Raw genomic sequence first — 25,674 nt, 5'->3', positions numbered from 1 at the left:
GAGCCAGGGATGTAGTGTACCTGGACTTTCAGAAAGCTTTTGATAAGGTCCCACATAGGAGATTAGTGGGCAAAATTAGAGCACATGGTAATGGGGGTAGTGTATTGACATGGATAGAAAGTTGTTTGGCAGACAGGAAACAAAGAGTAGGGATTAACGGGACACTTTCAGAATGGCAGGCAGTGACTAGTGGGGTACCGCAAGGCTCGGTGCTGGGACCGCAGCTATTTACAATATACATTAATGATTTCGATTAAGGAATTAAAAGTAACATTAGCAAATTTGCAGATGATACTAAGCTGGGTGGCAGTGTGAACTGTGAAGAGGATGCTATGAGGATGCAGAGTGACTTGGACAGGTTGGGTGAGTGGGCAGATGCATGACAGATGCAGTATAATGTGGATAAATGTGTGGTTATCCAATTTGGAGGCAAGAACGGGAAGGCAGATTATTATCTGAATGGTGTCAGGTTAGGAAAAGGGGAAGTACAACAAGACCTGGGTGTCCTAGTACATCAGTCACTGAAAGTAAGCATACAGGTACTGCAGGCAGTGAAGAAAGCAAATGGCATGTGGCCTTCATAATGAGAGGAGTTGAGTATAGGAGCAAAGAGGTCCTTCTGCAGTTGTACAGGGCCCTGGTGAGACCACACCTGGAGTATTGTGTGCAGTTTTGGTCTCCTAATTTGAGGAAGGATATTCTTGCTATTGAGGAAGTGCAGCATAGGTTCACAACGTTAATTCACTGGAATTTAGAAGGATGACAGGGGATCTTACAGAAACAAAATTATTAAGGGATTGGACATGCTAGATGCAGGAAACATGTTCCTGATATTGGTGGAGTCCAGAACCTGGGGCCACAGTTTAAGAATAAGGGGTAGGCCATTTAAAATAGATGAGGAAAAACACTTTCACACAGAGAGTTGTGAATTTGTGGAATTCTCTAGCTCCGAAGGCAGTGCAGGCCGATTTACTGGATGCATTCAAAAGAGAGTTAGATAGAGCGCTTAGGGCTAGCTGAATCGAGAGGTATGGGGAGAAAGCAGGAATGGGGTACTGATTGAGGATGATCATCCATGATCACATTGAATGGCGGTGCTGGCCCGAAGGGCCGAATGGCCTACTCCTGCACCTATTGTCTATGTATCTATGTATGTAAGTTTACCAAACGCAGTACATCACACAAACCTGCCTCTCCCTCCATTGACTCCATCAACATTTCACACTACCTTATCTATTCCTCTCATGATCATATACACCTCCATAAAATCGCCCATGAAGCCACCTGTGCTCCAAGGAATAAAGTCAATAGACAATAGGTGCAGGAGTAGGCCATTCGGCCCTTCGAGCCAGCACCACCATTCAAATGTGATCATGGCTGATCATTCTCAATCAGTACCCCGTTCCTGCCTTCTCCCCATACCCCCTGACTCCGCCATCTTTAAGAGCTCTATCTAGCTCTCTCTTGAATGCATTCAGAGAATTGGCCTCCACTGCCTTCTGAGGCAAAGAATTCCACAGATTTACAACTCTCTGACTGAAAATGTATTTCCTCATCTCCGTTCTAAATGGCCTACCCCTTATTCTTAAACTGTGGCCCCTGGTTCTGGACTCCCCCAACATTGGGAACATGTTTCCTGCCTCTAATGTGTCCAACCCCTTAATAATCTTATATGTTTCGATAAGATCCCCTCTTATCCTTCTAAATTCCAGTGTATACAAGCCTAGTCGCTCCAGTCTTTCAACATATGACAGTCCCGCCATTCCGGGAATTAACCTAGTAAACCTACTCTGCATGCCCTCACTAGCAAGAATATCCTTCCTCAAATTTGGAGACCAAAACTGCACACAGTACTCCAGGTGCGGTCTCACTAGGGCCCTGTACAACTGCAGAAGGACCTCTTTGCTCCTATACTCAACTCCTCTTGTTATGAAGGCCAACATTCCATTGGCTTTCTTCACTGCCTGCTTTACCTGCATGCTTCCTTTCAGTGACTGATGCACTAGGACACCCAGATCTCGTTGTACGTCCCCTTTTCCTAACTTGACACCATTCAGATAATAATCTGTCTTCTATTCTTACCACCAAAGTGGATAACCTCACACTTATCCACATTAAACTGCATCTGCCATGCATCCGCCCACTCACACAACCTGTCCAAGTCACCCTGCAACCTCATAGCATCTTCCTCACAGCTAACGGTACCTTTGTATCATCTGCCAATTTGCTAATGGTACTTTTAATTACATTCATCCAAGTCATTAATGTATATTGTAAATAGCTGCGGTCCCAGCACCGAGCCTTGCGGTACCCCACTAGTCACTGCCTTCCATTCTGAAAGGGACCCATTTATCCCCACTCTTTGCTTTCTGTCTGTCAACCAATTTTCTATCCATGTCAGTACCCTACCTCCAATACCATGTGCTCTAACTTTGCCCACTAATCTCCTATGTGGGACCGTGTCGAAGGCTTTCTGAAAGTCGAGGTGCACCACATTCACTGACTCGGAACGATCCTGTTACTGCTATCCAAATGCTCCGCAATTTTGTCTTTTATAATTGACTCCAGCATCTTCCCCACCACTGATGTCAGACTAACTGGTCTATAATTTCCCGTTTCCTCTCTCCCTCCTTTCTTAAAAAGTGGGATAACATTAGCTACCCTCCAATCCACAGGAACTGAATCTATAGAACATTGGAAAACGATCACCAATGCGTCCACGATTTCTAGAGCCACCCTGGGATGCAGACCATCAGGCCCTGGGGATTTATCAGCCTTCAGTCCCATCAGTCTACCCAACACCATTTCCTGCCTAATGTGAATTTCCTTCAGTTCCTCCGTCACCCGAGGATCTCTGGCCACTAGAACATCCGGGAGATTGTATCTTCCTTAGTGAAGGCAGATCCAAAGCACCGGTTCCACTCGTCTGCCATTTCCTTGTTCCCCATAATAAATTCCCCTGCTTCTGTCTTCAAGGGACCCACATTTGCCTTGACTATTTTTTTCCTCTTCACATACCTAAAAAAGCTTTTACTATCCTCCTTTATATTATTGGCTAGCTTACTCGCGTACCTCATATTTTCTCCCCTTATTGCCTTTTTAGTTATCTTCTGTTGCTCTTTAAAAGAGTCCCAATCCTCTGGCTTCTCACTCTTCTTTGCTATGTTATACTTCTTCTCTTTTATTTTTATGCTGTCCCTGACTTCCCTTGTCAGCCACGGGTGCCTCTTACTCCCCTTAGAATCTTTCCTCCTCTTTGGGATAAATTGATCCTGCAACTTCTGCATTATTCCCTGGAATACGTGCCATTGCTGTTCCTCCATCTTCCCTGCTAGGGCCTCCTTCCAGTCAAATCTGGCCAGCTCCTGCCTCATGCCTCTGCAATCCCCTTTGCTATACTGTAATACTGGCACTTCCAATTTTCCCTTCTCCCTTTCAATTTGTAGAGTAAAACTTATCATATTGTGATCACTGCCTCCTAATGGCTCTTTTACCTCGAGTCCCCTTATCAGATCAGGTTCATTACACAACACTAAATCCAGAATTGCCTTCTCCCTGGTCGGCTCCAGTACAAGTCCTAGCCTTTCCAACCTCTACCCAGAGCTCAGGCCCTCATGTCCAGGCAACATCCTTGTAAATCTTCTCTACACTATTTCCAGCTTGGTGACATCCTTCCTATAGCAAGTTATAAGAACCTCCCAGGCCCCTATCATTCACTATGAACATCCAGAGCCGGTTTGACTTGCCAAAATGCAACACCTTGAACTTGATAAACCAATACACATATATTGGACACTTCTATCCCAAGATATTTGTGAATGCTTCAGCAATCTTTTCACTAGAGTCACCTTCTCCCACCACGTATTTAATTTGTGATTAGAGTGCAGAGCCATTGGTTGGGAGAATAACTTGGCTTTGTCCATTACATGTTGCTTTTGCTGGTCACACACATGTCATTCCATTTTGTAGCTTAACCAATGGCCTTACAATTTCTATTGTAAAGTTTTAAAACTCATTCATAGGATTTGGACACCACTGGAAACTCCAGAATTTATCAAGTAAAGTCAAGTGGAGTTTATTATCATGTGCGCAAGTGGGAAATCTGTACCCCACCGTGATTGTGCATTTGACCATAAATTCGACTTGACTATTGACCTAATTGACCATTAATCGAGTGACATTCAATTAATGTTCAGAGGGTGGAAAAATCAGCCAAGTTGTACTTGGTCCTGTGTTACATTTAGGCCTAATTGGGGCCCCCCCATGTCCCTATTAATCATTTTGCCCATCTGAACATATCTCACTTGCGCGGGACTACCGTCAACTTTGCTTTAAAAAGAAGTACAAAGCAGAGACTAAAAAACTTCATGACTGAAAAGTAAGAAAAAACAGTATGTCGAATCACTAATATTCAATGACATGGACAAAATTCCTTCAACAGTTTGTATAAGAAAATAACTGCAGATGCTGGTACAAATCGATTTATTCACAAAATGCTGGAGTAACTCAGCAGGTCAGGCAGCATCTCGGGAGAGAAGGAATGGGTGACGTTTCGGGTCGAGACCCTTCTTCAGACTGATGTCAGGGGGGTGGGACAAAGGAAGGATATAGGTGGAGACAGGAAGATAGAGGGAGATCTGGGAAGGGGGAGGGGAAGAGAGGGACAGAGGAACTATCTAAAGTTTGAGAAGTCGATGTTCATACCACTGGGCTGCAAGCTGCCCAGGCAAAATATGAGGTGCTGTTCCTCCAATTTCCGGTGGTTCTATGGTACTGGAGGAGGCCCATGACAGAAAGGTCAGACTGGGAATGGCAGGGGGAGTTGAAGTGCTCGGCCACCGGGAGATCAGTTTGGCCAACGCGGACCGAACGCAGGTGTTGAGCGAAGCGATCGCTGAGCCTGCGATCCGAAATGTCACCCATTCCTTCTCCCGAGATGCTGCCTGACCTGCTGAGTTACTCCAGCATTTTGTGAATAAATCCTTCAACAGTTTGTCCGGCTCTTGTGGTACTGATTGGTGCATTGAAGTGCATTACTGTATTTCCGAAGTGGGGGAGAAACAGCTTAAACATTTGTAAAATGGGACATTGCCCAGAGGAATAGTTCATCATTTAACTCCTTTCACATATATTTGTTGCATGAGGTATCATTTAACTTTGCAACTTAATTAATATAATGTTGCAATTAAATTACTAATATTCTAATGTAATTATGATAAACTACAGCTGCATTCTGCTGACTGAAGTTTATAAACCTTATTGAAGGAGCTGCTAATGCTGGAATCTTGAGTAAAACATAAAGTACTGGACTACAATGAGCCAGGCAGCATCTGGGGAGGGAATAGATAAGTGATGTTTCAGGTCAGAACCCTTCTTTGGACTGAATAAGCTATGTGCAATATAACCCTGTTAGATACAATAAGGCCCAACTCAAGCTTGAGGAACAGCACCTCATCTTCCATCTGGGCACATTACAGCCTTCTGGATTCAATATGGAATTCTACAATTTAAGGTTGTACACGACTCAGCTTCTTTGCTTGCTGCGTATTTTCCCCCCTTTTTTTCTTTTTTTTTCCTCGGGTCAAGAATTTGCCCAGATAGTTCTAGATAGTTTCTTGACACTGGCACACCAACCTGAAAGGATCAAGTCCCAGACTAGTTTCAACCTGAATGAGTTTGAAGTGTCTGCATCTGCATTGCCTGCAGTGGCCTGACAAATGCTGATGCCTTGCATTTTTCAGTGAGTGGCTGACCTCCAAATGAATTGAAGCTTACTATGGAGTGAGAATTTCCAAGAGCCTAACAAGCCAGAATAACTCTAGTTCACAACTTGGGCCAAAATCAAACTGCTGGAGAAACTCAGTGGGTTAGGCGACATCTGTGGAGGGATTGGACAGATGACTTTTTGGGTTTGGACCTTTCTTCAGACTCCCTCCCTCAGTGTCCCTCGTCCACAACTTGTTAAAAATGAAGATATCAATAACCATAATCCAAACAGAGTTGGCTACATTTCATTCCCTCCTGCCAGGTAACAGAAGGTTGAGAGAGCACACAGCTGTCCTGGGATTTGGGGGTTCTTTGTGTTGCAGGGTGCCATTGGTTACAGATGTATAATTTCATAGGCTTTGCACTCAACAAACAGAAAGGAACTCTTATTTCTCCAACGTTCAAAGGTACATCATATAAAAGAAAATCCAGCAGTGGACATGTTGTGCTTATTGTGCAATAATGAGCTATGGCAGCTGCATTTAAGCCACCCAGACAAGCCAAATGGTGACTATTGAACAGCAAAAACCAATGGTAATGAATTGCTACGCATATGCATGTACACACAATGGTTCAATGGATCTTTGTTGTCACATATGCACAGCACAGTGACATTCTTTTGCACAACTACAAAAGCATAGTCGCCACAATTTTGGTGCCGTTTAAAATTACAAAAGAAACTGAAAAGCCATTTCAAATGACAAAAAAACGGAAAGCTTTTCTGCCACTCTACCCATAGTTTCTACTTTCTGTATCAAGTTTTGCTGTATGCATGTCAAGATTCCTGACGCTCTGTTACGGTGTACACCTTTGCCATCATGAGCAACAGCTTTTTTTACCAATTATAAAATCAGGAGCAAGAGAAGGAAGAATTAAATTCTGTGCTGTTTCATGCTAATGTCAACCTCTTGTGACACAAAGCTGGGTGGCAGTGTGAACAGCGAAGAGGATGTTAGGAGGTTGCAGGGTGACTTGAACAGATTGAGTGAGTGGGCAGATGCATGACAGATGCAGTATAATGTGGGTAAATGTGAGGTTATCCGCATTGGCGGCAAAAATAAGGAGGCAGATTATTATCTCAATGGTGTCAGATTAGGTAAAGGGGAAGTACAACGAGGCCTTAGTATAAGAAAATAACTGCAGATGCTGGTACAAATCGATTTATTCACAAAATGCTGGAGTAACTCAGCAGGTCAGGCAGCATCTCGGGAGAGAAGGAATGGGTGACGTTTCGGGTCGAGACCCTTCTTCAGACTGATGTCGGGGGTGGGACAAAGGAAGGATATAGGTGGAGACAGGAAGATAGAGGGAGATCTGGGAAGGAGGAGGGGAAGGGAGGGACAGAGGAGCTATCTAAAGTTGGAGAAGTCGACGTTCATACCACCGGGCCGCAAACTGCCCAGGCGAAATATGAGGTGCTGCTCCTCCAATTTCCGGCGGGCCTCACTATGGCACTGGAGGAGGCCCATGACAGAGAGGTCAGACTGGGAATGGGAGGGGGAGTTGAAGTGCTGGGCCACCGGGAGATCAGTGGCGTTAATGCGGACCGAGCGCAGGTGTTCAGCGAAGCGATCGCCGAGCCTGCGCTTGGTTTCGCCGATATAGATGAGTTGACATCTAGAGCAGCGGATGCAATAGATGAGGTTGGAGGAGGTGCAGGTGAACCTCTGTCTCACCTGGAAAGAATGTTTGGGTCCTTTGATGGAGTTGAGGGGGGAGGTAAAGGGACAGGTGTTGCATCTCGTGCGGTTGCAAGGGAAAGTGCCCGGGGTTAGGGTGGTTTGGGTAGGAAGGGACGAGTGGACCAGGGAGTTGCGGAGGGAACGGTCTCTGCGGAATGCAGAGAGGGGAGGGGATGGAAAGATATGGCCAGTGGTGGGGTCCTGTTGTAGGTGACGGAAATGTTGGTGGATGATATGTTGGATCCGCTGGCTGGTGGGGTGGAAGGTGAGAACGAGGGGGATCCTGTCCTTGTTGCGAGTGGGGGGATGGGGAGCAAGAGCGGAGCTGCGGGATGTAGAAGAGACCCTAGTGAGAGCCTCATCTATAATGGAGGAGGGGAAGCCCCGTTTTCTGAAAAACGAGGACATCTCGGAAGCCCTAGTCTGAAACACCTCATCCCGGGCACAGATGCGGCGTAGACGGAGGAATTGGGAGTAGGGGATAGACTTTTTGCAGGGGACCGGGTGGGAAGAAGTGTAGTCCAGATAGCTGTGCGAGTCGGTGGGCTTGTAATAAATGTCCGTCACTAATTTTTCTCCTGTGATGGAGATGGTGAGGTCCAGAAACGGGAGGGAGATGTCAGAGATAGTCCAGGTATATTTAAGGGCAGGATGGAAATTGGAGGTGAAGTGTATAAAGTCAGTGAGTTCTGCATGGGTGCAAGAGGTAGCACCAATGCAGTCGTCGATGTAGCGGAGGTAGAGTTCGGGGATGGGGCCAGTGTACGTCTGGAACAGGGATTGTTCGACGTACCCGACAAAGAGGCAGGCGTAGCTAGGGCCCATGCGAGTGCCCATAGCTACGCCTCTGGTTTGGAGGAAGTGGGAGGAGTCAAAGGAGAAGTTGTTGAGGGTAAGAACCAGCTCTGCTAGGCGGAGGAGAGTGTTGGTCGATGGGGATTGGCTGGTTCTACGGTCGAGGAAGAAACGGAGGGCTTCGAGACCATCCTTGTGGGGGATGGAAGTGTAGAGTGACTGGACATCCATGGTGAAAATGAGGGAGTGGGGGCCTGGGAACCGGAAGTTATCCAGGAGATGGAGAGCGTGTGAGGTGTCTTGGACGTAGGTGGGGAGGGATTTGACCAGGGGGGATAGGATGGAGTCGAGGTAGGTAGAGATAAGTTCGGTGGGGCATGAGCAGGCAGAGACAATGGGTCTGCCGGGACAATTGTGTTTGTGGATTTTGGGTAGGAGGTAGAATCGGGCCGTGCGGGGCTGGGGAACTATGAGATTGGAGGCACTGAGGGGTAGTTCGCCGGAGTTGGTGAAGTCGGTGATGGTGCTGCTGATGAAGGTCTGGTGTTCATCGGTGGGGTCATGGTCCAGGGATAGGTAGGAAGAGGTGTCTGATAGTTGTCGTCTGGCCTCGGTGCGGTAGAGGTCAGCACGCCAGACTACCACAGCCCCTCCCTTGTCAGCGGGTTTAATTATTAAGTCCGGGTTGTTGCGGAGTGAGTTGAGGGCTGCACGTTCAGGAGGCCTTGGTGTCCTTGTACACCAGTCACTGAAAGTAAGCGTGCAGGTACAGAAGGCAGTGAAGAAAGCGAATGGCATGTTGGCCTTCATAACGAGAGGATTCGAGTACAGGAGCAAATAAGTCCTTCTACAGTTGTATAGGGCCCTGATGAGACCACATCTGGAGTATTGTGTGCAGTTTTTGACTCCTAATGTGAGGATGGACGTCCTTGCTATTGAGGCAGTGCAGCATAGGTTCACAAGGTTAATCCCTGGGATGAAGGGACTGTCATATGAGGAAAGATTGGAAAGACGGCTTGTATTCACTGGAGTTTAGAAGGATGAGAGAGGATCTTATAGAGACGTATAAAATCATAAAAGGACTAGACAAGGTAGATGCAAGAAAAATGTTCCCAATGTTGGGGGAATCCAGAACCAGGGGACACAGTGTAAAAATAAAGGGGAGACCATTTAAAACTGAGGTGAGAAGAAACTTTTCAACCCAGAGAGTTGTGAATTTGTGGAATTCTCTGCCACAGAAGGCAGTGGAGGCAAATTCACTGGATGAATTTAAAAGAGAGTTAGACAGAGCTCTAGGGGCTAGTGGAATCAAGGGATATGGGGAGAAGGGAGGCACAGCTTATTGATTGTAGATGATCAGCCATGATCACAATGAATGCCGGTGCTGGCTCGAAGGGCCAAATGGCCTCCTTCTGCACCTATTTTCTTTGTTTCTGTGCTGTACATACATTCAATACACCAATTACATAAAATTACTCGCCACTCATGTGGCCCACTGGCGTGCAATCCCTTCCCTTATTTTGAGGGGCATCTCCACCACACCCTGACCCCATGTCCAGCAGCAGAAGGACCCTAGACTGCGGTCCTCCCCCAACCCAACCAGGGGCTAATGCTGTTGCAGCAGCATTGCTAATGGAAAAGAACTAGGTTTCAGTGGAAGCAACAGGATATGATCTTGGAAGATCACTTTACGTCAAGTTGAGTTTATTGTCCTATGCACAATCATGGTAAAGAACAGGTACAATGAAAATCTTGTTTGCAGCTGCATCAAAGACACATAGATTCAGACAGACACTATTACATAAATTATGCATAACATAGCAACTGGATTGCAACACCTCAGTTTGAGCATTAGCTGCCAGGGCAGGCTGTCTGATAGGCAACTTCGAGAGGACTGGTGAAGCGACAGTGATACTACAGAAACATAGGAAATAGGTGCAGGAGGAGGCCATTGAGCCAGCACCGCCATCCATTCATGGCTGATCATCCACAATTAGTAACCTGTGCCTGCCTTCTCCCCATGTCCCTTAATTCCACTAGCCCCTAGGGCACCATCTAACTCTTTTAAATTCATCCAGTGAATTGGCCTCCACTGCCTTCTGTGGAAGAGGATTCCACAAATTCACAAATTCATAGGTGAAAACGTTTCTTTGCACCTCAGTTTTAAATGGCCTCCCCTTTATTCTTAGACATTGTCCCCTGGTTCTGGACTCCCCCAATATTGGGAACACTTTTCCTGCATCTAGCTTGTCTAGTTCTTTTATAATTTTACACGTCTCTATAAGATCCCAACTCATCCCTCTAAACTCCAGTGATTACAAGCCCAGTCTTTCCAATCTTTCCTCGAGTGACAGTCTCTCCATCCCAGGGATTAACCTCATGAACCTACGCTGCACTGCCTCAATAACAAGGACATCCTTCCTCAAAATAGGAGTCCAAAACTGCACACAATACTCCACATGTGGTCTCACCAGGGCCCTGTACAATTGCAGAAGGACCTCTTTGCTCCTGTTCTCAAATCCTCTTGTTATGAAGGTCAACATGCCATTAGAAAATAGACAATATGTGCAGGAGTAGGCCATTCGGCCCTTCGAGCCAGCACCACCATTCAATGTGATCATGGCCGATCATTCTCACTCGGTACCCTGTTCCTGCCTTCTCCCCATACCCCCTGACTCCGCTATCCTTAGGAGCTCTATCTAGCTCTCTCTTGCATGCATTCAGAGAATTGGCCTCCACTGCCTTCTGAGGCAGAGAATTCCACAGATTTACAACTCTCTGACTGAAAAAGTTTTTCCTCATCACCGTTCTAAATGGCCTACCCCTTATTCTTAAACTGTGGCCCCTTGTTCTGGACTCCCCAACATTGAGAACATGTTTCCTGCCTCGAACGTGTCGAACCCCTTAATAATCTTATATTAAGATCCCCTCTCATCCTTCTAAATTCCAGTGTATACAAGCCTCGTCGCTCCAGTCTTTCAACATACGACAGTCTCGCCATTCCGGGAATTAACCTAGTAAACGTACGCTGCACGCCCTCAATAGCAGGAATATCCTTCCTCAAATTTGGAGACCAAAACTGCACACAGTACTCCAGGTGCGGTCTCACTAGGGCCCTGTACAACTGCAGAAGGACCTCTTTGCTCCTATACTCAACTCCTCTTGTTATGAAGGCCAACATTCCATTGGCTTTCTTCACTGCCTGCTGTACCTGCATGCTTCCTTTCAGTGACTGATGCACTAGGACACCCAGATCTCGTTGTACGTCCACTTTTCCTAACGTGACACCATTCAGATAATAATCCGCCTTCCTATTCCGCCCACCAAAGTGGATAACCTCACATTTATCCACATAAAACTGCATCTGCCATGCATCCGCCCACTCACACAACCTGTCCAAGTCACCCTGCAACCTCATAGCATCTTCCTCACAGTTTACACTACCACACAGCTTTGTATCATCTGCAAATTTGCTAATGGTACTTTTAATCCCTTCATCCAAGACATTAATGTATATTGTAAATACCTTGCGGTACACCACTAGTCACTGCCTGCCATTCTGAAAGGGACCCATTTATCCCCACTCTTTGCTTTCTGTCTGTCAACCAATTTTCTATCCATGTCAGTACCCTACCTCCAATACCATGTGCTCTAATTTTGCCCACTAATCTCCTATGTGGGACCTTGTCAAAGGCTTTCTGAAAGTCGAGGTATACTACATCCACCGGCTCTCCCCTGTCAATTTTCCTAGTTCCTAGTTTGAAGATTCGCTTTCTTCACTGCTTGCTGTACCTGCACGCTTACTTTCAGTGACTAGTTTACAAGGACACCAAGGTCTCGTTGCACTTCCCCTTTACCTAATCTGACACCATTGAGATAATAATCTGCCTCCTTGTTTTTGCCGCCAAAGTGGCTAACCTCACATTTATCTACATTATACTGCATCTGCCATGCATCTGCCTACTCACTCAACCTGTCCAAGTCACCTTGCAACCTCCTATCCTCTTTGCTGTTCACACTGCCACCCAGCTTTGTGTCATCCGCAAACTTGCTACTGTTACTTCTAATTCCACCATCCAAATCATTAATATATATTGTAAATAGTTGCGGCCCCAGCACCGAGCTTTGCGGCACTCCACTCTCCACTGCCTGCCATCCTACTCTTTGCTTCCTGTCTGCCAACCAATTCTCTATCCATGTCAATACCATGTGCTCCCAATACCATGTGCTCCAATTTTGTTCACCAACCTCCCGTGTGGGACGTTATCAAAGGCTTTCTGAACGTCTAGGTACACTACATCCACTGGCTCTCCGTCATCCATTTTACTTGTCACATCCTCAAAAAAATCCGGAAGATTAGTCAAGCAGGATTTCCCCTTCATAAATCCATGCTGACTTGGACCAATCCTTTTACCACTATCCAAATGCGCCATTATTACCTCTTTAATAATTGACTCCACCATCTTCCCCACCACAGCTGTCAGGCTAACTGGTCTATAATTCCCCGTTTTCTCTCTCGCTCCTTTCTTGAAAAGTGGGATAACATTAGCTACCCTCCAATCCACAGGAACTGATCCTGAATCTATTGAACATTGGAAAATGATCACCAATGCGTCCACGATTTCTTGAGCCACTTCCTTGAGTACCCTGGGATGCAGACCATCAGGCCCTTGGGATTTATCAGCCTTCAGTCCCATCAGTCTACCCAACACTATTTCTCGCCTAACGCAAATTTCTTTCAGTTCCTCTGTCTCCCTAGATCCTCTGTCCTCTAGTACATCTGGGAGATTGTTTGTGTCTTCCTTAGTGAAGACAGATCCGAAGTACCTGTTCAACTCTTCCGCCATTTCCTTGATACCCATAGTAATTTCACCCGTTTCTGCCTTCAAGGGACCCACATTTTTCTTTACTAATCTTTTTCTCTTAACATACCTAAAGAAGCATTTACTGTCCTTCTTTATATTCTTGGCCAGCTTCGCTTTGTACCTCATCTTTTCAGCCCATATTGTCCTTTTTGCTATCTTCTGTTGTCCTTGGAAAGTTGCCCAATCTTCTGGCTTCCCACTACTCTTTGCTATCTTATTCATCTTTTGTTTTAGTTTTATTCCATCTCTAACTTCCCTTGTCAGCCACGGTTACCTCTTACTCTCCTTAGAATCTTTCTTCCTCTTTGGAATGAAATGATCCTGCATCTTCTGGATTATACCCAGAAATTCCTGCCATTGCTGTTCCACCGTCATTCCTGCTAGGAACTTTTTCCATTCGACCTTGGCCAGCTCCTCTCTCATGCCTTCATAGTCCCTTTTGTTCAACTGCAACACTGACTTTCCTGGTTTAACCTTCTCCCTCTCAAATTGAGGATTAAAACTAATCATAACTTGAATGTTATTATGGAGAGAGGACAGTTTTTTGGCACAAAGCCCTACTTCCACTGCTCCAGGATGGATCAAGAGTCAATATAGTCTGTTGGAGGTCAGATTGCTGAAGAATTGTCAGACCCTGCAAGCTGTTTGCGCACACCATAATTACTATTATGATTGCACCAATTTGAATTTTAATAGCAGTTAAAAGGTCTTATATTACAGCAGTATGAAATTCCACAACCGCATTCATGTTTTGGATGAGTGTTGCTTGATCTGCAGTGGAAGTTGCATTGTCACTTGTGAGAGTCTGCAACACGGTGGGATAAGCTTCGGATTTTGCACAAAGTCCTGTATCAAGTTGGTACCAAATATATCCATGCTCTTTAACACCTAATACAGACCTTCAGGAGAGATTCCTAATGCACTAAGCATTTCATTGTGCAGATCCATCATCATTTGAAAGCCTTCTCTACCAGTGCCTTCATCTGAATCTTTTGAAGCAGAACATCCGTGTATCATCTTCCATCAACTTCCTATGAGCTGGCCGTTCCAATATCTTTGCCTCCTATCTGTCCACAGACCACTTGTGCTTGCTGTTTCGCTACCTGGAGATTCTCCCCCTCAACTGTCCTCTAAATGTGGAGTGTCAGTATCTAAGCTGATGGCTGAGAACGGAAAGTTGACCAATGATCTTCATCATCAATCGCTTGTCATCCCTCCCTTACTTGGCCAGGTTGTAGTTCTTTGATATCTGAGATGGAAAGACACAAAATGGTTTAAAAAAAAAGAAATTAATGTGTGCATGTACGTAATCCGGACATGTTAATGAGCGAGGTGGAGGTAGAATGTGAGAGGGAGGATTGGCTTGAGGAAACGTTCACCCTTGGTGGTTTCAGATCCACTGTTGGTTCTGGCCTCAGCGAGAGACTTCACAATATTGGTCAATCACATTTCCTTATATGCCTTTTCATTTAGACCTCTAGTTAATTTGGTCCTTTGTCATCCTGTAAGAAATGTGTCAGAGTTCTGTGGAGTCTGTTTGGTGATATGACTCTCATGGTCGAATAACTGAAAAGCTGAACGATCTTACGGCAAGGCTTCAAATGCAACAATCTTGGACCCCACTCATTTCAGACAGTGTCATTCTTCCTGTTATTCTCAGTCTGATTTGCTCGTACAATAATTGCTGCAACATCTCTTCTCAAGCTTCCCTTTCATAAGTTATATTTTCTTCCATCTGACATGGCCACCTAACAGCGTATTTGCCACTGACCGACTGTTAAATTCATTGAAATGAATTGGCTGCATGAAGTTGCTCCAATCTCTGCCACATTGCTATTCCAGGCTTATCAAACTTAACCTCTAATTCTTGTGCATTTGGATGGAACAATGAGCCAGCAGTCAAATACAGTGGCTTAAATAGGTCATTAAACTTTTAGTCAAAATCCATTTCAGCATTTGTTAATTGATCAAAAGGATCAGAATCCTTATTCCAATGCTCCATTGGGTTATTCATCAATTTGCATCATCCATTCTTGAACATTCTTGTGTTGTTAATGATGGTCTAGAACTGATCCAGTTTTATAAAATGGATTTTATTATTGTAGTTCGGGTTGGAAGCTACACAGATTTCCCTTTTTTGCTCCGTCTCTTTGACAACTTAAAGAAGGAGAATGTTTGAAATGCTGTGGCAAAACATACATATTTTTAACTCCAAAATAGAAAAACACATCAAGAATTTTTGTATTGTTGCTTTAACATTTATTTTGTTCTCGCACAACTATGGAGTTGTGTGCAGCTTTAACAATTTGCCTGTAGGAGGCTCCGTTACACCATGTATTTCTAACATCCTGTGAGTCCTGTCCTTATTTCAGACATGAACCGGTGGGGTGGGGGTGGTATGGCACACTCCACAAGTCTTCCATCACATAAATCTGGCACACAGACTGAAGTGTGGGCGGACACTCTTTGTGGGCTGTCCAGTCTGGATTCATTATTTTAATAGTTTGCACCAAGCTCATGTAGCAGCAAGAGTCCACAACTTACAGGGTAGGAAAATCTGACTTTCAGTCAAGGATCTTGCTTTTGAATGAAGGATGCATATAATTCAGTTTTGTTTTCCTTTTTTGGGAATGAGAATTATCAACAGATTTTTGGGTCTTCTCGTTTCAAAATGGCTGCCCACTAATTAAAACAGAATTTGGTCTGATACTGGTGAAGTGCCAGTAAATGCCACTAATCCACTCACGGACAAAACTTATTGGATGGCAAAAGGCCATTTTCAATGAATACTGGAACAGAGATAAAGAAATGCCCAAAATGGAGATATTGTCAAAATGCTGGTTTGCCCCATGTTTGGTGCCCAAATACACGTTGATAAAGGAATTTAAGCCAGCAATAGGAATGGCCACCAGGAGGCTTATTAAACACCTCATTGCCACTTAAAATACCTATGTGTGCTCATTAAAGAGACTACACGGCATTTTGGTGACTACAGCTTCAACTAACGCTCTTTCTTAACTGTAACCAGCTGTTTTTTAATGAATATGGTGTCAGCATTGATTACTACTTAAAGGGATATTCACCACTCAGAGATACTCACCAATTCAGGCTCATTGCCACAGGATCTATGAAGAGGTCCACGGAATCACATTCAAAAACTTCCTGTGTGTCTTTGTCATCGATATTCAAGTAACATTTACTCCAGAAATTATGTTGCGAAGTTCATGTAAAAGATTACTTCTTTCATAATTAGTCTTATTATGGAAGTCACCAGTAGAAGGAATGATTGCTTATTAGCTTCTTGCAAGAGATCCACAAAAATTGTATCTAATCTGCAGGTGTTTGTGTATTACATCCAGACAAATTCAAATAATGGTACTCAGCAATTAAGATCAAAATTGTGTGCTAAATCCGGACTTTTAAAGTGTCAGTCTTGTTAGCACTTATCTTGTTACCTGTTTACCGCCTGTTTTTACCCTTTGGCCAAATTAATCCCCTTGCTAATTAAAAACAAAATTGCTGGGCATTCCTATTTGGATATTTTTCTTTTTGAAAAATATTTCCATCCAATTGACTTTCTTGCAGTTGAGTGACTGATTTTGCTGTAATATATCATCTACTAGAGGCCCATTCTCTCAATGCACCATCTTTTTCATTAGCCTTCTCCGACCCTCCTTCACTGTTAAGTAAGGCTGTGGTTTATTAAACTTTCTCTGTTTTCATGCTTGTAATGATCCTTCAGTAGTGGCTATCCTTTGTTAACCACTTTTTTTCCCTATTTAATGAAAACCCTATTATTGCGCACTAACTGTGCCTATGAAATGGATCAAACACAGAGGAAGGAAACTCCTGCTGTATGTTGCCTTAGAGGCTTTTGCATTCTTATGCAGTCAGATGCTAAACCATTTCCATCTTAGCGGGGTTTCTGCTTCTTTTCTACCAGACCAGCAAATTATGCCATTTTGGTTTGACAAAATCTGTGCATTTTATGATCAAAATTTAACATAATTCCTTATTTTGTTTATACGTCATTTTTTTCTCTTTCATCAGATTAAGCCAAATTTTCAGTATTTGGAATTGTGTGGAAACATTTCATAAAGACAATGTAGAAAGCTGCTTGTAAATCTTTAGTAATTTTGCAGGTTTATTAATATGTAGCTAATTCAGAAAACCATTTTCATGCATTGATCTCAATTATTTTAGGAGCTATGGTTTAATTATTCACAAAAAGTTGAAGCAGAAATTAGATTCTGAAAGGGTTACTCTTGGATTTCAATGAAGTACAGTTGACAGATGGTGTAAATAGGTTTACCTGAAATTGTGGAATATTAGCAGTTTTGGGGAAGGGAGTTCTCTGTTTTGCTCTTTGCCAAAAAAACATTCTTTGCATGGCCTTGCATTTCAGTTTATTTTTGGTTGAGGCATATGGAATATTTGCCCTGTCAAATTACCATATTGTAATTTACTGCAGTTACTTGGATTTTTCACATTTCTTTTAATAATAATAATAATAATGCATTACATTTGTATAGCGCTTTTCTAAAAACTCAAAGACGCTTTACAGGGTGAATAACACATAGAAAAAAGAAAAAAAAAGTAAACGAACAGAAAAGGAAGAATAAGGTGAAGTGACGGTCAGTGGTTGAAGGCAGTGTTGAACAGGTGAGACTTCAGTGATGTTTTGAATGTGGTGAGTGAGGAGGAGTCTCTGATGGTTTGAGGTAGTGAGTTCCAGAGGGTGGGAGCAGCGATGGAGAAAGCCCTGTCCCCCCAAAATCTGAGTTTGGTCCGGATGGGGGGGGACAGGAGGTTAGCAGCAGCAGAGCGGAGGGTACGGGTGGGAGTGTGTCTGTGGAGGAGGTCAGTCAGGTAGGATGGGGCCAGGTTATGGAGGGCTTTGTAGGTCATGAGGAGGATTTTGTACTGGATTCTCTGGGGGATGGGGAGCCAGTGGAGCTTGTAAAGGACAGGGGTGATATGGTCACGGGTCGGGGAGTGGGTGAGTAGACGGGCAGCGGAGTTCTGGATGTGTTGGAGTTTGTTGATGATTTTTGAGGGTGAACCATAGAGGAGGCTGTTACAGTAGTCCAGACGGGAGGTGATGAAGGCGTGGATGAGGGTTTCTGCAGCTGTGGAGGAGAGGGACAGACGGAGACGGGCGATGTTTTTGAGGTGGAAGAAGGCTGTCTTGGTGATGTGTTTGATGTGTTTGTCGAAGGAGAGGGTTTGATCAAAGATGATTCCAAGATTCCGGATGTGAGGGGAGGTGGATACTGGGAAACCATCAATGTTGAGGGTGAAGTTGTGGGTGGATTTGGTGAGCGTTTTTGGTCCGGATGATGATTTTGGATTTGTCGCAGTTTAGTTTGAGGAAATTGATTTGAAGCCAAGATTTTATTTCAGTGATGCAGTTTGTCAGGATAGAGTGTGTGGTGGTGGAGATTGACTTGGTGGAGATGAGGAGCTGGATATCATCGGCGAAGCAGTGGAATTGGAGACCATGGCGGCGGATTAATTGACCAAGGGGGAACAGGTACAGGATGAAGAGGAGGGGGCCGAGGACTGAACCTTGGGGGATACCTTGGGGGAGGGGAGCGGTGGGGGATTTGCAGTTATTAATGGAGATGAACTGGTGCCTGTCGGAGAGGTATGATTTGATCCAGGAGAGGGCAGTGCCGGTGATGTTAAAGGTGGTTTCAAGTCGGGTGAGGAGGATGGAGTGATTGATGGTGTCAAAGGCGGCACTGAGTAGGATGAGAATGTTGAGGTTGCCAGCGTCAGAGGAGAGGAAAAGGTCGTTTGTGATTTTGAGGAGTGCAGTTTCAGTACTGTGGTTGGAGCGGAATCCGGATTGGAATGTTTCGTACAGGTTATTGGCAGAGAGGTGATGTTTGAGTTGAGAAGCTACAGCGCGTTCCAAAACTTTGGACAGAAAGGGTAGGTTGGAGATTGGTCTGAAGTTGTTTGGGGTGTCAGGGTTGAGTCCAGGTTTTTTCAGAATAGGGGTGACAGCAGCGATTTTGAGGGATGGTGGGACGATGCCAGTGGACAGGGAGGAGTTTATTGTTGCAGTGATAAGTGGAGAGAGAGCAGGAAGGCAGGCCTTGACAAAGCTGGAGGGGATGGGGTCCAGAGAGCAGGTGGCAGTTTTCATTCCTGTGAGGAGTTCAGAGAGGTCGGTAGGGGAGACTGGGGAGAACTGAGACAGGGGTTAACAGGATAAGGGGGGGCAGGTGGTTTGAGGGGGAGCAGGTGCGTTGGTGGTTAAGGTGCTCTAGATGTTGTCTATTTTGCTTTGGAAGAATGAAAGGAAAGAGGTGCATTTGTCGACTGTGAATGACTGGGAGATGGTGTCCAGGGGGCTGAGGAGTTTGTTTATTGTAGAGAAGAGTGCTTTTGGGTTTCCGGAGCCAGAGTGAATTATTTGAGAGTAGTAGGTGGAGTGGGCGCGGGAGAGGGCATCTTTGTAGTGCTGCAGGTGGTCTTTGTAGGCTTGGGAGTGAATTGTGAGACCTGTTTTGTTGCGGAGTCTTTCAAGTTGGCGGGCATGGGTTTTGGTTGCATGGGTCAAGTTGGCGGGCATGGGTTTCCCTTCCAAAACAAGAGAATACAAATTCTGCTTAAAGTAAATTGTCTTACACTGCAAGCACTGTGTATTTTTGGTCATGAAACACAAGGAAGATACTTACACTTAAAGGCAATGTGAAAAACTATGGAATTGATCTTTAGTGTCAGAGGAGTGTGAAATCTGCAACTTACCTGTAAGCAGTCCTTGAGAGGGAACCTCATAGAAATGTATATGACATATGTCCTCATCTTACTTTCCATACTTGCAGTACAGTACACACCATACTTTCTACACCATGACATTGTGAAGCTTCACTGCCTTCATTGGAAATGAACGAAGTTTTACCCTTGCTCACAGATTCCAGAAATCTCTCACTTCTATGTCTTTGTTTCCATTTGTCCACTTTAACTCAACCAAAGATCAAGGAACTATTTTCACGACAATTGCCAGAACATATCAATGACTAAACAATAGGCAGAATTAACATAAAGATAGTACAAAGCAAATCTACTTCTTTTGTCATTCTTCACAACTAGAAAATAGGGCAGATACATTTTTATTTCAAAAGTAAATTATTTGAAATAAAAAATATACACAAAATCAAAACTGCAAACACTCTTCATGCATTCTCAGTGTCTATACATACAATCGTGTACATACATACAAGTCTCATATTCAGTAATGTTCACAGCAATCTTTAAAGAAAACACCTTTGCCCTCGTGCCCCCCTGGGGTGATATCCCTTCCCATGTTTGAGGAGTGTCACCACCGGACTCTGCCCCTCAATGTCCGGAGCGGAAATGCCCTAAACTGTGGTCCTTCCCCACAGAGCACTTACCGTTACCTGCACCAAGCTTCAGTGCGTCGCTCAGCGTGTACTCCTGCTGTCTGGAATGAGCCAGTCGGCAACATTCCCTGACGGATATCTTACTGTGCTGGAAGACCAACATGTTTCGGGCAGACCAAAGAACGTCTTTCACCAAATTTATGGTCTTCCAGCAGCACTTAATATCCTTCTCCAATAGTGTCCCTGAGAACAGGCCACAAATCAGAGAGTCCTCTGTCACGGAGCTGTTCGGGAGGAACCATGACAAGGATATCCTTCTTCAGGCCCTCTTCGCAAATCCACACCCTGCAAAGACATGGGCAATTGTCTCTTCTCCACAGCAGCTGTCCCGAGGGTAGAGTGCATTGGTATTAAGACTCAGACAGTACAGGAAGAATCTGACTGGGAGGTCCCCCCACATGGCAACCAATGAAAGGTCTTGCTGCTTCATGGTGAGTTCTGAGGATGAGGCATTTTGCCAGAAAACAGGATAGATACAGGAAGTTTAAATGAGATTAATTTTAGTGATTTGTACTCGAATTCGCAGGAAATGGATTTACTATTTACACTGCCCACAGCATGCATAAACTAGGCTGAATTTTTAAGTGTTGCATATTGGAGATTAATTTTTATTTTACTTTGATGTTTTTTTTAAACCTGTGGTGTAACTGAATTAACACCAGACTATAAATATAGACTTGGAGGTCTCACTCAAAGCTTTGCAGGATAATTATTGGAGTTTCTACTTTGTTCTATGGAAATCAGCGACTTAAAACTTTTTTTTAAATCATCCAACGTTTAATTATCAATTTCACTGCTTTCTATTGTACATTGATGGGAGCAATCTGATAGTTCCCGTTGCCAACCATGCTAAAACTTGTCTTATGCAGCCAATTTTTCAAAAATGAAATAATCAATCACAGTACACATGGAATAATGTTCCAACATTCAGTGGGACTAAACCACTGGTTCTGCCAATCATGTAAATCATAAAATAAAAATGTGCTTCGCAAAATGCCAGTAAAAGTCCCAAGTATTACAAATTAGATTTGACATGCTCACTCACAGTAAAAGGTTGGTTCTAAATGTGGGGTTCTGGTAGTAAGAACAAATTAAAAGGATATAATTGACGAACAGGTTGCCAGATGGCAAGTGGCAGTCTTGTTTCCGTATGTTTGCCACTGTAAAATGTAACATGTTTTCTAGCTATTTCATGGTCCTGCCAGCATTACAGTTAAGTCCCAATGCTCTAAGTTCCAACATTAGACATGAGCTCTGATTATTTCCAGCATAAAATTGAGAAATAACTTGTCTTGAGGTATTAGATTGAATATTTGGACTGCAAATACTGTTTTATTTTTCAGGCAAGAACAACCAAATAATTTATGAAATAAAATAGTGAATTTAATTTTCATTCAGCTACCTGACAGAAAACTGACCTTAGAAGTTATAAATTATTGGGGGGTTTTCTCAGTAATTAGAATTCTGCTTGTATGCCTTTTTAAAGAAAGAAATGTTTGCATGCTTTATTATTGTCCGGAGTTGGTGGATCACAGGTGGCTTAAAAAGTAGGTGCTTACATTTGAAAGGTATAATATGTGATATAATATAGAAAAATAAGAGGCTATGCAATTCTTTGGGAAGAAAACAGAACAGAAGTCATTCCACACTTGTTGCTTCACCATTCAGTGAGATTCTTGTTGATGATTTTTAAAATCACAATTGTTACTCTCCTGCACTAATCCCAATACCCCCTGGTTCCTTTAGTATCTAAAAATCTATTGGTAACCACCTTGAATACACTCCATAGCTGAACCTCCAAATCCTCTTAAGTAGTGAATTCCAAAGATTAACCTTCTGACTGAAATAATTTCAGTTCCCTCTTAGAAAAGCTGAATAAATGAAGAAGTAGATATTGCTGTACATAGGGTAAATGGTATGTTGGTTCTGGAAAACAGAATATGAATACGTATAAGTATAGTACACAGTGAGAAAGGGAAATTAAACATTGGTCATTTTACAAGGGAGGTCAGTTTTTAAGAAAGAAGGGAGAGAGAAAACAGGAAGTTATAGACCAGTTAGTCTGACATCAGTGGTGGGGAAGATGCTGGCGTCAATTATAAAAGAAGAAATTGCGGAACATTTGGATAGCGGTAACAAGATCGTTCCGAGTCAGCATGGATTTACGAAGGGGAAATCATGCTTGACTAATCTTCTGGAATTTTTTGAAGATGTAACTAGGAAAATGGACAAGCGAGAGCCAGTGGATGTAGTGTACCTGGACTTTCAGAAAGCCTTTGATAAGGCCCCAAATAGGAGATTAGTGGGCAAGATTACAGCACATGGTATTAGGGGTAGGGTGCTGACATGGATAGAAAATTGGTTGGCAGACAGGAAACAAAGAGTAGGGATTAACGGGTCCCTTTCAGAATGGCAGTCAGTGACTAGTGGGGTACCGCAAGGCTCGGTACTGGGACCGCAGCTATTTACAATATACATAATGACTTAGATGAAGGGATTAAAAGTAACATTAGCAAATTTGCAGATGACACAAAGCTAGGTGGCAGTGTGAACTGTGAGGAGGATGCTATGAGGATGCAAGGTGACTTGGACAGGTTGTGTGAGTGGGCAGATGTATGGCAGATGCAGTTTAATGTGGATAAATGTGAGGTTATCCACTTTGGTGGAAAGAACAGGAAAGCAGATTATTATCGGAATGGTTCAGTCTGAAGAAGGGTCTCGACCCGAAACGTCACCCATTCCTTCTCTCCTGAGATGCTGCCTGACCTGCTGAGTTACTCCAGCATTTTGTGAATAAATACCTTCGATTTGTACCAGCATCTTCAGTTATTTTCTTATATTATCGGAATGGTGTCAAGTTAGGAAATGGGGAAGTACAAAGAGATCTGGGTGTCCTTGTTCATCAGTCACTTAAAGTTAGCATGGAGGTACAGCAGGCAGTGAAGAAAGCTAATGGCATGTTGGCCTTTATGACAAGAGGAGTTGAGTATAGGAGCGAAGAGGTCCTTCTGCAGTTGTACAGGGCCCTAGTGAGACCGCACCTGGAGCACTGTGTGCAGTTTTGGTCTCCAAATTTGAGGAAGGATATTCTTGCTATTGAGGGCGTGCAGTGTAGGTTCACTAGGTTAATTCCCGGAATCGCTGGACTGTCATATGTTGAAAGACTGGAGCGACAGGGCTTGTATACGCTGGAATTTAGAAGGATGAGAGGGGATCTTATTGAAACATATAAGATTATTAAGGGGTTGGACACATTAGAGGCAGGAAGCATGTTCCCAATGTTGGGGGAGTCCAGAACCAGGGGCCACAGTTTAAGAATAAGAGGTAGGACATTTAGAATGGAGATGAGGAAAAACTTTTTCAGTCAAAGTTGTAAATCTGTGGAATTCTCTGCCTCAGAAGGCAGTGGAGGCCAATTCTCTGGATGCTTTCAAGAGAGAGCTAGATAGAGCTGTTAAAGATAGCAGAGTCAGGGGGTATGGAGAGAAGGCATGAACGGGGTACTGATTGTGAATGATCAGCCATGATCACATTGAATGGCGGTGCTGGCTCGAAGGGCCGAATGGCCTACTCCTGCACCTATTGTCTATAGTACGGAATTTTTGCTGAGATTGCACAAAACTATAAATTTTGGATTCCTTAACCAACAAACATAGAGTCAATACAGTTTAGATTCACTCAATTGATTCCTGGGATGAGGGAGTTAGCCAATGAAGAGAGATTAGTAGAATTGATCTTTATGCAAAGGATTGAGATCCACAAAATTCTGAGGGATAGACGATTTTGTGGCTGAAAAGCATTTTTCAAGTCTTCCGAATTCCCATGCTGTTTTTTGCATGGCACTATGGTGCGATTAGTAAATTAGTTAATATGTTTTGATGCTGTTGAGTTAATCCAGATAAACACTAAAATGGAGTCTCCCTATTGTGCCTCATTCAATAGATACATTCTCTTGGGTTGTGTCCCTCTATTAGTAATGTAATGAAGCGGTAATTTAGCTTGTGCCTTCAAGTCGCGAAGTAGAGCATATACTGTACAAGTTATTCTGCCTCAGAGATGAGAGTTCAGAGATGAGAGACTTAAGCAAACATAGCATTTCAAAGATATAATCAGTAATTGAACTCATTGGTTTATCATTGCAGAATAGCACATGAGGTCTCATTACAGACCATTTATTTTAAAGGTGTGAGGTTTTAGCAAATTAATGTCAAATTTCCCCTTCTACATTCCTCCCACATTATTTTTTTCATGTATCCTAAAAGGTTTGATACAGTTAAAGTGACCTGGGAAAACGTTATTTCTGGTAGGAAGGCCACAAATCCTCTGTGCTTTGTTTTGCTACTGCAGATTTATGACAGATGCTGCTCGCCGGGAACAAGAAACCTTGAAGAAGAAGATTCAGCCGAAACTCTCTTTATCATTATCAAGTACAATTGGTCGAGGAAGTATTTCAACACCGCAGCGTCATAACAGCGGCAGCCTTACTCCTCCTGTCACGCCACCCGTAACTCCATCGTCATCATTTCGAAGCATCACTCCCACAGGTACAAAAGAACAATTAGTCCCACTGAATATGCAAGTTTGTTCTTTTAAAATTGACCGATATCAATGGCCTTGCCATTTCTAAACTATGGAGAGGAAACACTCAGGTTGTGCTGCTGATTCTGAATACAATTTCGTAAAACCCTACCAAAAGATACATGTGAGAGAATGATGGTCACTCAAAGTCAGGAAGCTTGAGCAAGCGGAGTTAGATGTTTTGTTTGAGAAGTGGCAAGTCTATTATAAGAAATTGATTCTGTGTGGTAGAAGCAAAAACAAGATTAAACTTCATTAATACTTTTTTTTTAAAACCAACTGTAACACCTAGAAAAACCTGAATTTCATCAGGGGAGTAATTCAGAAGAGCTTTTGCATTTTTGAAATTGGAGATGAAATGTCCTTTCCAACTGAACATTTGATCACATGAAACCGATTTACAAAGTGAAGAAATGAAAATGATTCCACCCGAACAGAGTTTACACATTCTCCCTGTGTCGGGTGGGTTTCCTCTGTGTGTTCAGGTTTTCTCTCACTTTGCAAAAGGCAATAGTTGATAGGTTGATAAACCACTATTTATTGTACCAAGTGTGTAGATGGGTGGTAGAATGT

At 43.6% G+C, this 25,674-nt stretch overlaps 1 protein-coding gene across 2 annotated transcripts in view; it reads left to right on the top strand.

The window, feature by feature from the left end:
- jazf1b (JAZF zinc finger 1b) overlaps positions 1-25,674 on the top strand; it is a 193,524-nt gene that overhangs the window by 123,920 nt on the left and 43,930 nt on the right. For both annotated transcript variants that reach the window (XM_078420642.1, XM_078420651.1), the window contains one exon: positions 24,871-25,067. In XM_078420642.1, coding sequence (XP_078276768.1) covers positions 24,871-25,067 — 197 coding nt within the window. The remainder of the gene's footprint in view (positions 1-24,870; positions 25,068-25,674) is intronic.

Source organism: Rhinoraja longicauda, chromosome 2 (genome assembly GCF_053455715.1).
Source record: "Rhinoraja longicauda isolate Sanriku21f chromosome 2, sRhiLon1.1, whole genome shotgun sequence".
In the NCBI taxonomy this organism is placed as follows: Eukaryota; Metazoa; Chordata; class Chondrichthyes; order Rajiformes; family Arhynchobatidae; genus Rhinoraja; species Rhinoraja longicauda.
The sequence above is the reverse complement of the archived record's forward strand: the minus strand, read 5'-3'. Positions and strand labels throughout refer to the sequence as shown.